Source organism: Passer montanus, unplaced genomic scaffold (assembly GCF_014805655.1).
Source record: "Passer montanus isolate IOZ18808 unplaced genomic scaffold, ASM1480565v1 scaffold62, whole genome shotgun sequence".
NCBI lineage: Eukaryota > Metazoa > Chordata > Aves > Passeriformes > Passeridae > Passer > Passer montanus.
The window spans coordinates 3,154,298-3,168,095 of NW_024371260.1; the positions used below are offsets into that span (position 1 = coordinate 3,154,298).

The 13,798-nt window shown below is 47.5% G+C and overlaps 1 protein-coding gene across 2 annotated transcripts in view; it reads right to left on the reverse strand.

Moving 5' to 3' along the window:
- The window catches only part of MEGF6 (multiple EGF like domains 6), a 93,251-nt gene that overhangs the window by 25,426 nt on the left and 54,027 nt on the right, over positions 1 to 13,798 (reverse strand). For both annotated transcript variants that reach the window (XM_039727799.1, XM_039727800.1), the window contains 4 exons: positions 10,877 to 10,999; positions 2,291 to 2,416; positions 1,439 to 1,561; positions 296 to 418 (listed from right to left, as the gene is read on the reverse strand). In XM_039727799.1, the coding sequence (XP_039583733.1) occupies positions 296 to 418; positions 1,439 to 1,561; positions 2,291 to 2,416; positions 10,877 to 10,999 (495 nt within the window). The remainder of the gene's footprint in view (positions 1 to 295; positions 419 to 1,438; positions 1,562 to 2,290; positions 2,417 to 10,876; positions 11,000 to 13,798) is intronic.

The following is a 13,798-nucleotide window of genomic DNA, read 5'->3' on the forward strand; positions in this document are numbered from 1 at the left end:
AAAAAAGTCCACATTGCAGGCTACGGGTGGTTGGTTATTGGGTTAAAAGTAAAAATAATTGAAGTGTCATTTCTTAATTGGACAGTTTATCCTTAAAAGGCCTTGTAGAGAGAGACACAGCTCCATTTTTCTTTTTTTAGAGTGAAGTGCTGTAGAACTCAGGGTTTGTGAGAGTGGGACATAGATATGAACTAATAAACATCTGAGTCCAAACAAGAAATACTATCTCACACATTTAATTCTGCCCCTGGCAGAAAAGAAATGAAGACATGAGAGCTGAGCCCGCAGTACTCACGGTAGCAGCGCTTGCCATCCGCCCCCAGCTCGTAGCCCGGGTTACAGGTGCACTTGAAGGAGCCCCGGGTGTTGAGGCACTGGTGTGCACACATGGCCAGCCCTTTCAGGCACTCGTTCACATCTGGGAGAAGGAGAAAGCCCAAGATAAGTAGGCTGAACTTTAAACATCCTTCCAAAGGACTGTTGTTATGGTATTTGAGTTCTGCACCGGTTTCTTGCAGCCTGAACTCTTCGTTGGGGTGCAGACCAATAAAGACACAGAGGTAAGAGTTTGGGATTGCTGTAAAGCTTCCCAGGAGATGGGGACATGACAGTGGGACATTCACAGAATCACAAAATCAATTAGGCTGGAAAAGGTCTTTGAGACAATCGAGTCCAACCTTTGACCTAAAACTACCTTGTCACCAGACCATGGCACTCAGTGCCACATGTTTTTTCTTAAAGTTTATTCTTAAATAAAGAATAAAACATGGTGACTCCACCACCTCCTTGGACAGCCCATTCCAAATCCTGATCCCCCTTTCAGGGAAGAACTTCTCCCTAATGCCCAGCCTAAATCTCCCCTGGAGCAGCTCTGTCATTGCAGACAGCACCAGAAGGGCTCTTGCACAGACACCACCTAAGCCACCCAAGGGAAGGCATGTGTGGCAGTCTGGGATTTTCTGGAAAAATCCCTTTGCCCAGGATTCTTCTCCTGGGAAGCTGAGAAGCCTCAGAGAGAAAGGAAAACAATATTATCTCATTTTCTTCTCCTGTGTTTTGCTGCTTTGGATTGTGGTTGGAGATTGTTTATCCAACAGGTGGTTGTTTCATTGGTTTCATGTGAATTGTTTTGACTTATTGGCCAATCAGGGTCAAGCTGTGTCGGGACTCTGAAGTTTTTCATTAGTATCTTTTTAGCCTTCGGTCTGTATCCTTTCTGTATCCTTTAGTATAGTTTAGTATTCTTTAATATAATATAAATAATAAAATAATAAATTATCCTTCTAAGAACATGGAGTCAGTCCATCATTCCTTCCTTCATCTGGGAACCGCATAAATACAAGAGGCATGTCCTTCCCTCCACTCTGTTCCCACTGAGCACGCCCTGGCCCATCAGACCCAGAGCTTTTCCTGCAGGGGAGCTCTGCAGGGCACTCACCTTGGCAGGCCTTGCCATCAGGGGCCAGCAGGTAGCCGGGGTGGCACTCGCAGCGGGCGCGGCCGCGGTGGCTGTGGCAGCGGTGCATGCAGCCCCCGTTCCTGTCCGAGCACGGGTTCCTCACTGCAGGCAGAGCACAGAGCCGCGTCACCCCACACAGATCCTGCACGCTGCAGCCTGTGAGAATGCCAGGCAGAAAATCCCTGCTCTGCCCGTTCAGGAGGATGTACACGCTGTGAGATGCTGCACAAGGCTGGCATCAAGCTGGGTAAAACCCTGCCAGAGAAGCTTGGCACGGGCACGTCCCTCTGCAGAGATTACACAGCAAGTGCTGGCAGCTTGCTCCAAATACTGCTAACCAGAGTTTTCCCAATATCTGACCTGCCCCAGGACCAGGACAGATGCTCCAAACCTCTCTGACTGCTGCTTTTTTACATCCCAGTTGTTTCTTTTGCTGTAGCAACTTCACAGCTCAGGACTTCCCTCCTTCCTGCCTTTCGAATGCCGACTGCCAGGAACGAGAACAACCTTGTGTTCTGTCCCCTTCAGCTTCTCTCCCTCCTGAGCCAGGAGCAGGTCAGCCAGACAGGGAGATGATCCCACCCCACTGCCACACTTTGCTGTCCCTCCCCTCCCACAGCAGCCTGTGCCTTCATACAATTTCATTTTTGTTGGCTACAACTCCTCCAGCTCTTCCCATCCCTTGGAACAAACCACAGGATATGTCCATGACAACAAAACACACAGAGTTTTTACTGGAAATCCCCCAGTCTGATCTGCTGGACATCTGAGCATCCCCATTCCCACAGCTCCCAGCTGGAATCCCTGGCTCCCCAGCCCCCCAGGACTCACGGATGCAGCGTTTGCCATCCTCGTGCAGCTGGTGGTTGTGCCTGCACTGGCAGCGGTGCTGGGCCAGGGTCACCTGCACACAGTCGTGCTCGCAGCCACCGTTGTTCAGGGCACACGAGTTCAGAGCTGCAAGGGGACACAAGGTTTGGCAAAAAAGGAGTTTGGATTGTCGTTGTGTTCGAGGGTCACCAGGACGAGGGAAGATATGAGAATCTTGACTCCATGATTCAGAAGGCTGATATTATATGCTATATTCAAGCTATACTAAAAAGAACAGAGAAATTATACAGACAGAAAGCCAGAAAGGAATGAATAATAAAAACCTGTGACTCTCAGAACCTCAACACAGCTGGACCATGATTGGGCATCAAGTAAAAACAACATGCAACACTCAGATGCACCTGTTGCATTCCACATCAGAAGATAATTACTGTTTTTCTTTTCCTCTGAGGCTTCTCAGCTTCTCAGGAGAAAAAATCCTGGCAAAGGATTTTTAAGCAAATATGACAGTGACATTTGGGTGGCACCTGGGGACACAGGGACACAGGTTTGGCACCTGCATGTGTGAAGGGCACCTCTCACACAGGGCCAGGGCAGACTGCCCACTCTTAAAGCTGGTGTGAATTGAAGACTGGAGCACATTCAGTGACAAGTTTGTGGCCAACTTGATGAGCCAGGAGGGTGTTAAGTGGGAGATGCTGCTGCAAAACCCGTGGGCAGTGCAGGAGAGGCCACCCAGCTCCGTGCCAGGTGGGCATCCTGCTCTTCCAAGGCAAGATCAGCTCAGCAGTGTTGGGCAGAATAAAAGCTGGTGACCCCACCACCTCCTTGGACAGCCAACGCCTGATCCCCCTTTTGGGGAAGAACTTCCCCCTAACACCCAGCCTAAATCTCCCCTTAAATGGTTCTTTCACGCCATAAGAGGCCCCAGGGGTCTCCCTGAAGGTGATTCCAGGACACAGGGAGCTGGGTCAGGTCCTGTCCAGCACTACATGGGAGGGAAGCAGGTTTCCTGCCAGGCATCCGCCCTCTCAAAGGGCGCCGTGTCAGCAGCCAGGCTCTGTGCTGCTCCTGGAATTCCCATCCTTTAGTCCCAGGACAGTCCCTGCAGGTGCAGTGGCACAGCTGCCTCAAGCCATTACTGCTCAGAGAGTTGTGCTGAGGCACATGCAGGTTTTCCTGTAAAAAAACTGAGTTTCTGGCTCTGGGATGTGCAAAAGTCACCGAGGCCCAGCAGGTGCTGCCAGTTGTGGGAACACTCAGGAGAAATTGTTTTAATATGCATCCTGTGTGTCCATACCTGGGCCAGGTGTAACAACCCCCAGCTCAGGGCTCTGAGCAGGAGATTTCTGTGTGGAACCTGGGGCATGTGGGGTCCCTGCTGCTGTGAGCAGCGGTGTCACCTAGACAGAGCACACAGAGACACAGCAGCAGGAGCTCTGATTTCATCCTCAGTGCAGGCAGGACTGGGAATTGAGCTTCCAAACTGGAGTTCCTGGCCGTGCCACAGCTCTTCTGTGTGGCCTTGCACAAGGAGCCCAACAGATTCCAAGAAGCCAGGCAACAGAAGGTTTTGCCTGAGCTACAGCACAAAACAGATCCCATGACCATCTCTCCCCAGACTGATCCTTCAGGTGATCACAGTGCTTTGGAAACAGGAGAGCCTGGAAAGCAGCTGCCAGCAGAACTAACACACCTCTGAATCCCAGGGCAAGTTGGGTCCTTGTTCTTGTACATGAGTGAAAGCAAATATTTGGCTCAGGACGAAAACTGGAGCTCCTGGCCGTGCCACAGCTTTTCTGTGTGGCCTTGCATAAGGAGCCCAACAGATTCCAAGCAGGCAGGAAACTGAAGAAGGTTTTGCCTGAGCTACAGCATAAAACATACCCATGACCATCTCTCCCCAGACTGATCCTTCAGGTGATCACAGTGCTCTCCACAACCTCCAGAGCTCTGGAAGCAGGAGAGCCTGGAAAGCAGCTGCCAGCAGAAATCTCTGCTTGTAACACACCTCTGAATCCCAGGGCAAGTTGGGTCCTTGCTCTTGTACATCAGTGAAAGCAAACATTTGGCTCTGGACAAAAACTGGAGTTCCTGGCTGTGCCACAGCTCTTCTGTGTGGCCTTGCACAAGCAGATTCCAAGCAGGCAGGAAACAGAAGGTTTTGCCTAGGCTACAGCACAAAACAGACCCCGTGGAGAGCACGTGGACTCCTCACAAGCCTGCTATCATTAATCAGCCTGGGAACAGCCTCCTCTTGTTCCTGTAACTGGGATGTGTCTGCAGGATCAGCAGACAGAGGGGTGTTTAACTGGGATGGGAGCACCTTGTGAGCAGCCAGGGCAATGTCAGAAGCTTTGTTTTCATTGCTGCTCTCCAGGACCATCAACCTCAGATCCAGGAGGAATTTGAGCTGGGAAACTAAACAGAGAAGGACTTTCTGGAGCTGGATTGATGGACTCTGGTACAGAAGTCATTGTGGGATGCTGACATGCCTCCAAAGCCATACAAGTCCCCTCTTGGAGCACTGGATGTCTCCTGAGCTAACCCACCCAACTCCTCATGCACTGAGCTCCTCCAGCGCTGTCTCTTATGAGAACTGGGAAATTGGCCTTTAAACCCCTGTTCTGTCTCTCAGGAGCCACCAAAGTGTCACAACCCACTGGGCTGGTGGAACATGGCTGGAGCTGGCCCTGGCCCAGGATGGAAACCCAGCCCTGGCTCCCCTAAGCTGAGCAGAACGATCAGCTCTGGCCTCACACGTTTCTGACCTATTTTTCAAACTCCAGAATAAACTCATGTGCTGGCTCAGAGGAATCTTATAGAAAAGCTAAAAATACCTCTAATGAAAACCATCTCTCCCCAGACTGATCCTTCAGGTGATCACAGTGCTCTCCACAACCTCCAGAGCTCTGGAAGCAGGAGAGCCTGGAAAGCAGCTGCCAGCAGAAATCTCTGCTTGTAACACACCTCTGAATCCCAGGGCAAGTTGGATCCTTGCTCTTATACATTAGTGAAAACAAATATTTGGCTCAGGACAAAAATAAAGGCAAAAAAAAAATTCATTTTTTTTCTGCACACCCTTCCCCTGTAAAAAAAAAATGCTTTGACTCAGAGCTGAGGATCACTCTCATTCCAAATGTTAAAATAACTCAACTTTTCATTTTATGCCTCTAATTAGCTAAACAACATTTGGGGGAATAAAAGCAGCTTGACAGGGTCAAGATTTTGCCATACAAATCATAAGGCTGGAGCAAGAACTTGGGGTTTATGTTAGTTGTGCTGGCATTGTTTCCTTTAATCCATTTGGAAGGAAACAAGAAATACTTAACGTTCCTGAAAAGCTCTGGGTCAGAGTTACACTACTCAAGCTCTAGCAGAGATGGGTGGTCATTTAAAAATATTCTAATAAATTTAAGTGTTTAATAACATATATTCAAAAATAGCCATAAATAATGTGCTTGTTGGAGAGCCTTTTTGTTAAAATAAAAAAAGAAAACAAGTCAAACAATGCTGATGCCTGCCAAAACATTCCTTCATCTGGGAAAAGCACTGGGCCAACATGGAACAAGCCAATGCATCTTGTGTCTAAAATAACCTCCCAGGATGCAGTTATTCGGATTAATTTGAAGTTCAAATAACAGCCTCCTTGCAAACTCCTAAAAAATCCAAAGTCTGGGTTCTTCCATGCAAGATTTCAGGAGAGAGAACCCGTGTGAGGCTGGGTCTCCTCAGCTGGCTCCTCGCAGTCACAGCCAGCAGACCTCACTGCTGGCCTTGTTTTAATTACTGCTCAGGGTTTTTATTCTGTTTACAGAACCACTCTAAAAATATTTCCATTCCCAGATGCTCTGCCGAGCTTAACATTTCTGTGACAAGGCTGCCAAGCCCAGTGTCATCCTGTACATCACACAGATTTTTGTAATTACAGCTCAGACAGATTTTCCACAGATGATATTTCAGTGTCTGAGAGAGGGAGGTTCCTTCCAGCCCCGCTGTCTGAGGGGAGTGCAGTGCTGCTGGAAGATGCTGCTCCCAGATTCTGACCCTCTCAGGTCTGGGAAATGGATAAAGAGGGATGGAAAGGAGATTTTTGCTCCTGATTGCAGCTGGGAAGTGGATCTGTGCAGCAGCAGCCTAACATAGGAATTGAGTTAATATCTGATCTCTGCACCCTCCAGCTGCCCTTCTGACTTTTTCTCTCTCTTCTCACTTCTCCTCTTTCCTCCCTCTCACCTTTCCTTCAGACACAAGTGATTTGCCACCAGAAGCAGCGAGCTGATACCCTAAAAGTGACTGTGAGCAGCTGTGACTAGAACTGAGCAGGATGTTCCTTCTGCAGCATCACACAAACCCCCAGCAATTCTAAGAAAAGGCTGAAAAATGTGTGACTGGGCAAAGAAAAGTTCAAATTCCCTAAAATGTGCGAGGTGTCTGCAAAGTGGAAAGCCCCACCAAGCACACGTGGTCCCTGCACACACAGCTCAAGCCCACACAAACCTCCTGGCATGGTCCCTCTGTTCATTATATCACCCCTATCACTGAGATTTCTCCATTTGAAGTTCTCCTGATACAAACAGGGCTCCATCATGTAATCCCTAACTGATTTCTCCAGACCTCAGACAACTTCCAGAAACATGTTGTGTGTTAATCCAGACCATCTCCCTGCTCCTCAGGCCAACAAAAGCAATTGGCTCCCATTAAAGCCCTCAGCCTCGGCCTGGCCTGCATCCCTCTGCTGAAACAGTGGAGAAGGACCTGGAGATGTCAGCTTCCTGCCTCCTGCCCATGTGGTTCTGATAAAGAAAGAGGTAATTTCAGGACGCCCAAGGCCTCTCTTTGTTCTGTTTCACTCGCAGTGGAAGCGGCTGCTCCTTTTCTCCCCCTCTCAGCGGCCGTCGGAACAAAGGCACAACAAAAGGATCCTGCACAAGGGAGCTGCAGAGCACCAGCTGAGAGCTGGGCACAGGAAAGGGGTTTTAAGCCATTTTTGTGCCCTCCTGAGTCACAGCCCCAGGTAACAACTAACCCTTGGCACGATTGTGGGTGAATCGTGGAGCTCCAGCTCAGCGCAGCCGGTCCATCATCGGAGCCTTTGTGGGTTTTGTGGGCACCAGAAAGCATTTAAAGGATTAAATCCATGATTTGACAGCCCTTAATGAGAAACTTGACTGCAAAGGCCTCTTTCTGTACCCAGAACACTCTCGCTGGGGCAGCCAGGAGCTTCCTACCACCCAAAATTGTGCTTGTCCCAGTGTGGAGCTGCGAGCTTCCCTCAGCAGGACAAGGATGGATGGAGGGATGGATGGATGGATGATGGATGGATGAATGGACGGATGATGGATGGATGGATGATGGATGGATGAATGGACGGATGATGGATGGATGGATGATGGATGGATGAATGGACGGATGATGGATGGATGGATGATGGATGGATGAATGGACGGATGATGGATGGATGGATGATGGATGGATGAATGGACGGATGATGGATGGATGGATGATGGATGGATGAATGGACGGATGATGGATGGATGGATGATGGATGGATGAATGGACGGATGATGGATGGATGGATGATGGATGGATGATGGATGAATGGATGGATGAATGGATGATGGATGGATGGATGATGGATGGATGGATGGATGGATGGATGGATGGATGGATGGATGGATGGATGCTCACTGTCTCCAGTTCCCTTCATTTCTGGCCTATTCTCTATATCTAGTGGCAATATTTTGTGTTTTAACAGCACAGAATCTCTACAGAAAATGAGAGGACATCCCAGCTTGAAGAGAAAAACAGCTTTGTTTTTTCTTAGAAATCCCTCAGAACTGACCACAAGGCAACCTGGTGTCTGTGGGTACAACAGCACAGCCACAAACACCAGCAGAGGAGGCACCTCTGAGCCTTGCTCTGTTCTGAGCTTTTCTGAGGAAAAGGTGTTCCACCCTCCTCACAACTGGGTCAGTACAGAGCTCTGTGAAGGTGTGACATATACACATGGACAGGCACAAATTTGTAAATAGAAAAAGCCACCAGTCCTGAAATGAGAAAGCCCCATTTTAGATCCATTTTAGAAACATTATTAGATAATTATGCCGTGAGAGGTTTTTATTTGCCCTGCCTGGTCTGCTTTGCCTTCCTGGGTGCTCTGGATCCCAGGGGTACCAGCACAAACTCACTGCAGATCCTGCAGGCTCCACTCCCCATAGCTCCAGGAACTGCCCCACTCACTCGTGATCAGATTTCCTGAACAGAGACCTCTCACTTTTGGCAGATGAATTCCAGCACTGCACTTTATGGCTAATATTTGCTCACAAGTTTAATGCAAAGCAGGTTTGCAGTGCTGGGCATGGGCAGCAGGAGTGGGGCTGGATCCTGTGGGAATGCACCAGCAGGGAAGCCTGGAGAGCAAAAGAAAACTATGAAAATTCCTCTTAAAGAAGAGATTCCTCCCTCTAGAGACGCATTTAATGCTTTTCCTGAGAACTGAGAACTTTTGGGGCTGGGGCTGCTGAGCACTCCTGTCCCACGTTTTGTTCTGCAAGGTGTGGGCAGCTGCAGGATTACCATTGATTTTTTTTGCCCCCAAAGGAGAGGAACAATGAGGGCTCTATGGATATCAGAAGGCTAATTAATTACTTTATTATACCGTATTATTCTATATTATATGACACTATATTTATATTATTCTATTACAATCATATGATATTATTATATTAAATTACTACAATTATATATTATTATATATTATTATAATGTTCTAATATCATAGCATATTGTATATATTATATATTATATATATCATCTAGCATATATTATAATTATATATTTTCATATATGATATATTATATATTATTATAATTACATTATATTATATTATATTATAAAGATATTATATTATATTTATTATATTATATTATAATGATATTATATTATATTATATTATATTATATTATATTATATTATATTATATTATATTATATTATATTATATTTAGATGTATATCACATTACATCTAAACTGAATCTGTTAAGCACTCAGATCTGTACATAACTGTACTCTTTTTGTGATTGTCAGCCAACAGTCCTGACACACGCTTGGCCCTGATAGGCCAAGGAAACAAAACACCATCACTTTGGGGAAACAAATCTCCATATTTCATTCTACTTTTGCACAAACACAGGCAGAGCAAGTGAGATAAGAATTGTTTTTCCTTTCTCTGAGGTTCAGAGAATATGAAACCCAGAAATATTCTTGGGAAGAATTGTGCCTTGCTTTTCTCTGTGAAGAGAAATGTGGCTGCACGGGATCGCTGCTCACCACAAGAAAGGGAGCAACATATCCCAGGGACAATTAGGAGATGACAGACCACAGCACACTTACATGTGAGCAGCAGCAGCTCGTCACCCCGACACGAGTGTGGAGTTCAGTGCTGGCTGCCAGGCTTGGCTTTGTCCCTTCTTTGCCATCCTTTTCCTTCTGGATATTCCCAGGGAAATATGGGGATCCTGCACCTTAAGTCTCACTTGGTTGGGTGTCATTATGTACTGGAGGCAGCTGTGGCCAGATGTGTGTCAGTGCAGAGCTGGGCACGGTGGGTACAGCTTCCCTGGGTGGATTTTTCCTGCTCACATCACCATTCCCAACTGGAACACACAGGCAGACTCTGGAGCGTGACTGTGCTCCGAGAAAACTCTGCAAACACCATGGCCCGGGAATTCTTTCCACTTGCATGAAAATATCCCTCAAATAGTGGAAAAATGTGTCAAATGAAGCTGTGGGGGAGAAGTGGTTTAATTAAAACAGCCACAGATGCTGGAGGCAGACTCCAAGTTCCACTCTGAGCCTCCAGTCTGGGGCAGGCAGACAACAACATTTCAAGGAATTGGCCCCAAAATCAGCTGCAGGGCAAACCTGGTGCCTGGATGGTGATGTTTGGACAAGCACCATCCAAGAGAATGCATGGCCAGCATCCCAGAGAAGAAGGTTTTGGATTATTATGGCCACAGTTCCACACACAGCCACATTTACTGTCACTTGTCTGTCACACCTGCTGCCCACTGAGAAAATATTGAAATGTTGAGGAAATACTGAGGTCAAAATGAAGCCTGACTTGAAATTCCTCATTATTTTTATTTATGCATCTGTTCTAAGAATGCCATATCTGATATATCCTGAATCTAAAGCAGAAGCACCAAAGCACTTGAGAGTTACTTCTCCTGAACCAGAATAAACTCAGGCACAGCAAAGCAGCCCAGTTTTATGTGACCACATGGAAGAACAGCAAATGTTCTGAACCCAGGGATTCTCCTGAACCAGAATAAACTCGGGAACAGCGAAGCAGCCCTAGTTTTATGTGATCACATGGAAATACAGCAAATGTTCTGAACCCAGGGACAGAAACTGTGAGGGAAGACACAGAGGAACCCAAACCCATCAGCATTATCTCACAATCAGGGCACGGAGAATAGGAGGGAGTGAGGAAATCAAGGTTTTCTGTTCACTGCCACGGATTTACTGGTAGGAAAAGGGCTGCAAAGAGAGATTGCCAAGGGATGTGCAGGGCAGGCTCACCGAGGCAGGTCCTGCCGTCCGTGTGCAGGCGGAAGCCGGGCTGGCACTCGCAGTAGAAGGAGCCCAGGGTGTTCACACAGCGGTGCTGGCAGCCCCCGTTGTGCACCTGGCACTCATCAACATCTGCAAAAAAACAAGGGGAAAGTGGGTAAAAATTCAGGCAAGTGGACAGGAGGGTGTCTGAGCTCAGGAATATTTATCCTCTGCTGCCTGACTCTGGATCTGAGGGATGAAAGCAAAGGGAACAAGATTGGCCATTTTGTTGCATTCAGTCAGTCAAGCTGTTTGTGAAATTCCAGGCACAAACCTGCAATCAGTGATCAACAACCACAAAAACCCAATTTGATTTGTCAGCCAGCACAAACCATCCTCATCGGATCACCTGCCAATGGTCACCTTTCCCACTGACTCCAGGATAATGGATTAATTCATATTTTACCCTTATACTTGCTTGTCAAAGGAAGTTTGTGAGGCAGATTTCTCCCTGTTCATGATCAGAAACATGGAGATGATGAGGACAGAGTTGTGCAATCCCTTAATTCCTGCCATTTGTGGGTGTGCACAGCTGTGCACCTACACAACCTTTCTGACTGGGAAGGATCAGAGTGGGGAACCAGAATCCCACTCCAGGAACAACAAAGCACCCAACCAGCCATTCCCTTCCTCATGGAGAGACAAACTTCAGCAGCTTGGGTTTCTCCATTTGGGCTTTTCTTTGCACTTTCTTCACCTCCAGCTCCCCCAAACCCCTCCCAGCAAGGCCAGCCCGGAGCCAGCTCAGTTCCCATCCACGACTGTTACTGAGAAGATAAAGAAACATTTCCTGAGTGAATCACGGCAGGGTGGGTCCCCGGCCGTGTCCTCACACGCCAGAGGTGCAGGAACGTGCCCAGTGCCCCAGCCCAGCTCTGCTTCACCCACAGCTCCCACTGGGCAGGAAAAGGGCACCGAAAAAAAAAGGAGCAACACAGCCTTGGCTGAGCCAATTTTTATATTTGTCAGACTAATTGCCAAGAAAACCAGCCAGCAGCAAGGGAAGGTCTGGGTCAGGGGTGGAATGGGAAAAGTGGGAAAGGTGACGCCTGTTTGAGTCTGAGCTCTACAGTGATAATACAAAATTACATACAAAACACAAATTACATGCAAATACAAAATCTTTTCTCACAGCACTTTTCTTAGCAAGGCTGAAAACATTAAAACCTAAAGCTCAGAGGTCATAAAAACCCCTCCTCTGTCCCAAGGAACCCCCAACCTTGTCTTGGGGTGTCCTGCTGCACTGGCCATGCTGGGCTCCTCCTGCAGAACTCCCATTGCAGCTGTGCTCTCCCTCAACCCAGCAAAATGCTCATTTCTGTAGTGCCAGCCCTTTGCTTTATTCAGTGGACTGAGCCTTTTAGGAGGTTTTAGTATTTTCTTCCTGGTTTGTTTTTTTTTTTTTCCGCAACACTTAATACTGAAAGAAAGGAAAATGAATAGATTTTTGAGGTGAAACATAAGCTTTGAGTGATGCTCTGTGAAGAGTGAGCCAAAGCCAAAGTGGCTTTCCAAGGGGAAAAATGTGATGGCATGAGTCTGAGATGCCGGTCAAAGCAACCTAATTCTGATTAAATCATTTTCCTCTGCACACACTTGGGACACTGCAGAGCCCTAGAGCCCCTGAGGCACTCCCTACTCATCTCTGTGGGCAGGATTAGCTATTAATACACAGAACTGGCTCTAGTCAGCTCAGGAACAGGAAAACTGGGTTTTGGAAAGGTTTTATGTAGCATAATAAAGTTTTTTGGTCTGCATTTAAATGACTATTCCACTGCTTCCCTTCAACTCTAATCTGAAACTGTTGAGAATTCACTGTCCAAGAAACTTAGTGATGTCTTGAGTAAACTTCTTACTTTCACCCCATTACTCATACTCAGTAATTTTACATCTCCTCTCTCCGTGGCTCCTCTTCCCCCTTTGTACTTTTCACCCTCTAAATCTCGGTGATTGCAGAGGGCTGTCCCCATCCCAACCCCCTCCTGGCTGGGGAGAGCAGATATAAAATCACCCATCACCTTCCCTGCCACCCAGAGTCCCTCCTGGAGCCTCCCTGATCTCCTCTGCAGCACCAGGGAGATTTTGGGACACCCTGCACTGTGGTGTGACCAAAACAACACTGTCCCCAGGGGCAGAGAGGGGCCAGATCCACCAGCCAGCCCTGGCAGCAGCAGCAGCACCTCCAGGAGTGCCCGAGGCTGGAGACAGTGACTCAGCTGGGAATAGGGACTGGTGTGGCATTCACATTCTCTGGAAAAATCCCTTCGGCCAGGATTTTTCTTCTGGGAGGCTGAGGAGCCTCAGAGAAAAGGAAAACAATTCTTATCTCATTTGCTTCTCCCATGTTGTGCTCATGTGGAATGTGGTTGGAGATTGTTTCATTGCATTCTGCTGTGAGTTGTTTTCACTCTTTGGCCAATCAGGGCCAAGCTGTGTCAGGACTCTGGAAAGAGTCAGGAGTTTCATTATTATCTTTTTAGCATTGTGTAAGTATCCTTTCTGTATTCTTTAGTATAGTATTCTTTAATACAATATATTATCATAAAATAATAAATTAGCTTCTAAGAACATGGAGTCAGATTCATCATTCCTCCCTGCAAGTACAACAGACTGGGAGGCAGCAGGAGCTGCTCCCAGGGCCAGCAGGAGAGCTCTGGGAAGGTCACACTGGCCCTGGTGCAGGTGCTGGCAGCAGGACCCCGAGCCCTACGTGACACCGCGAGCTGCGGCTCGTGGCACTCCGGGGTTCTTTTCCTACTGGAGAGCTCACAAAATCTGCTTGGAATTAACAATACCAAAGGAGAGCAAATGAGAAGCATACAGGCTTCTCTTCAGCTGACTCTGAGCAAGCCAGAGCCGTGCCAGGACAGGGTTTGCCAAGCCCTGCTC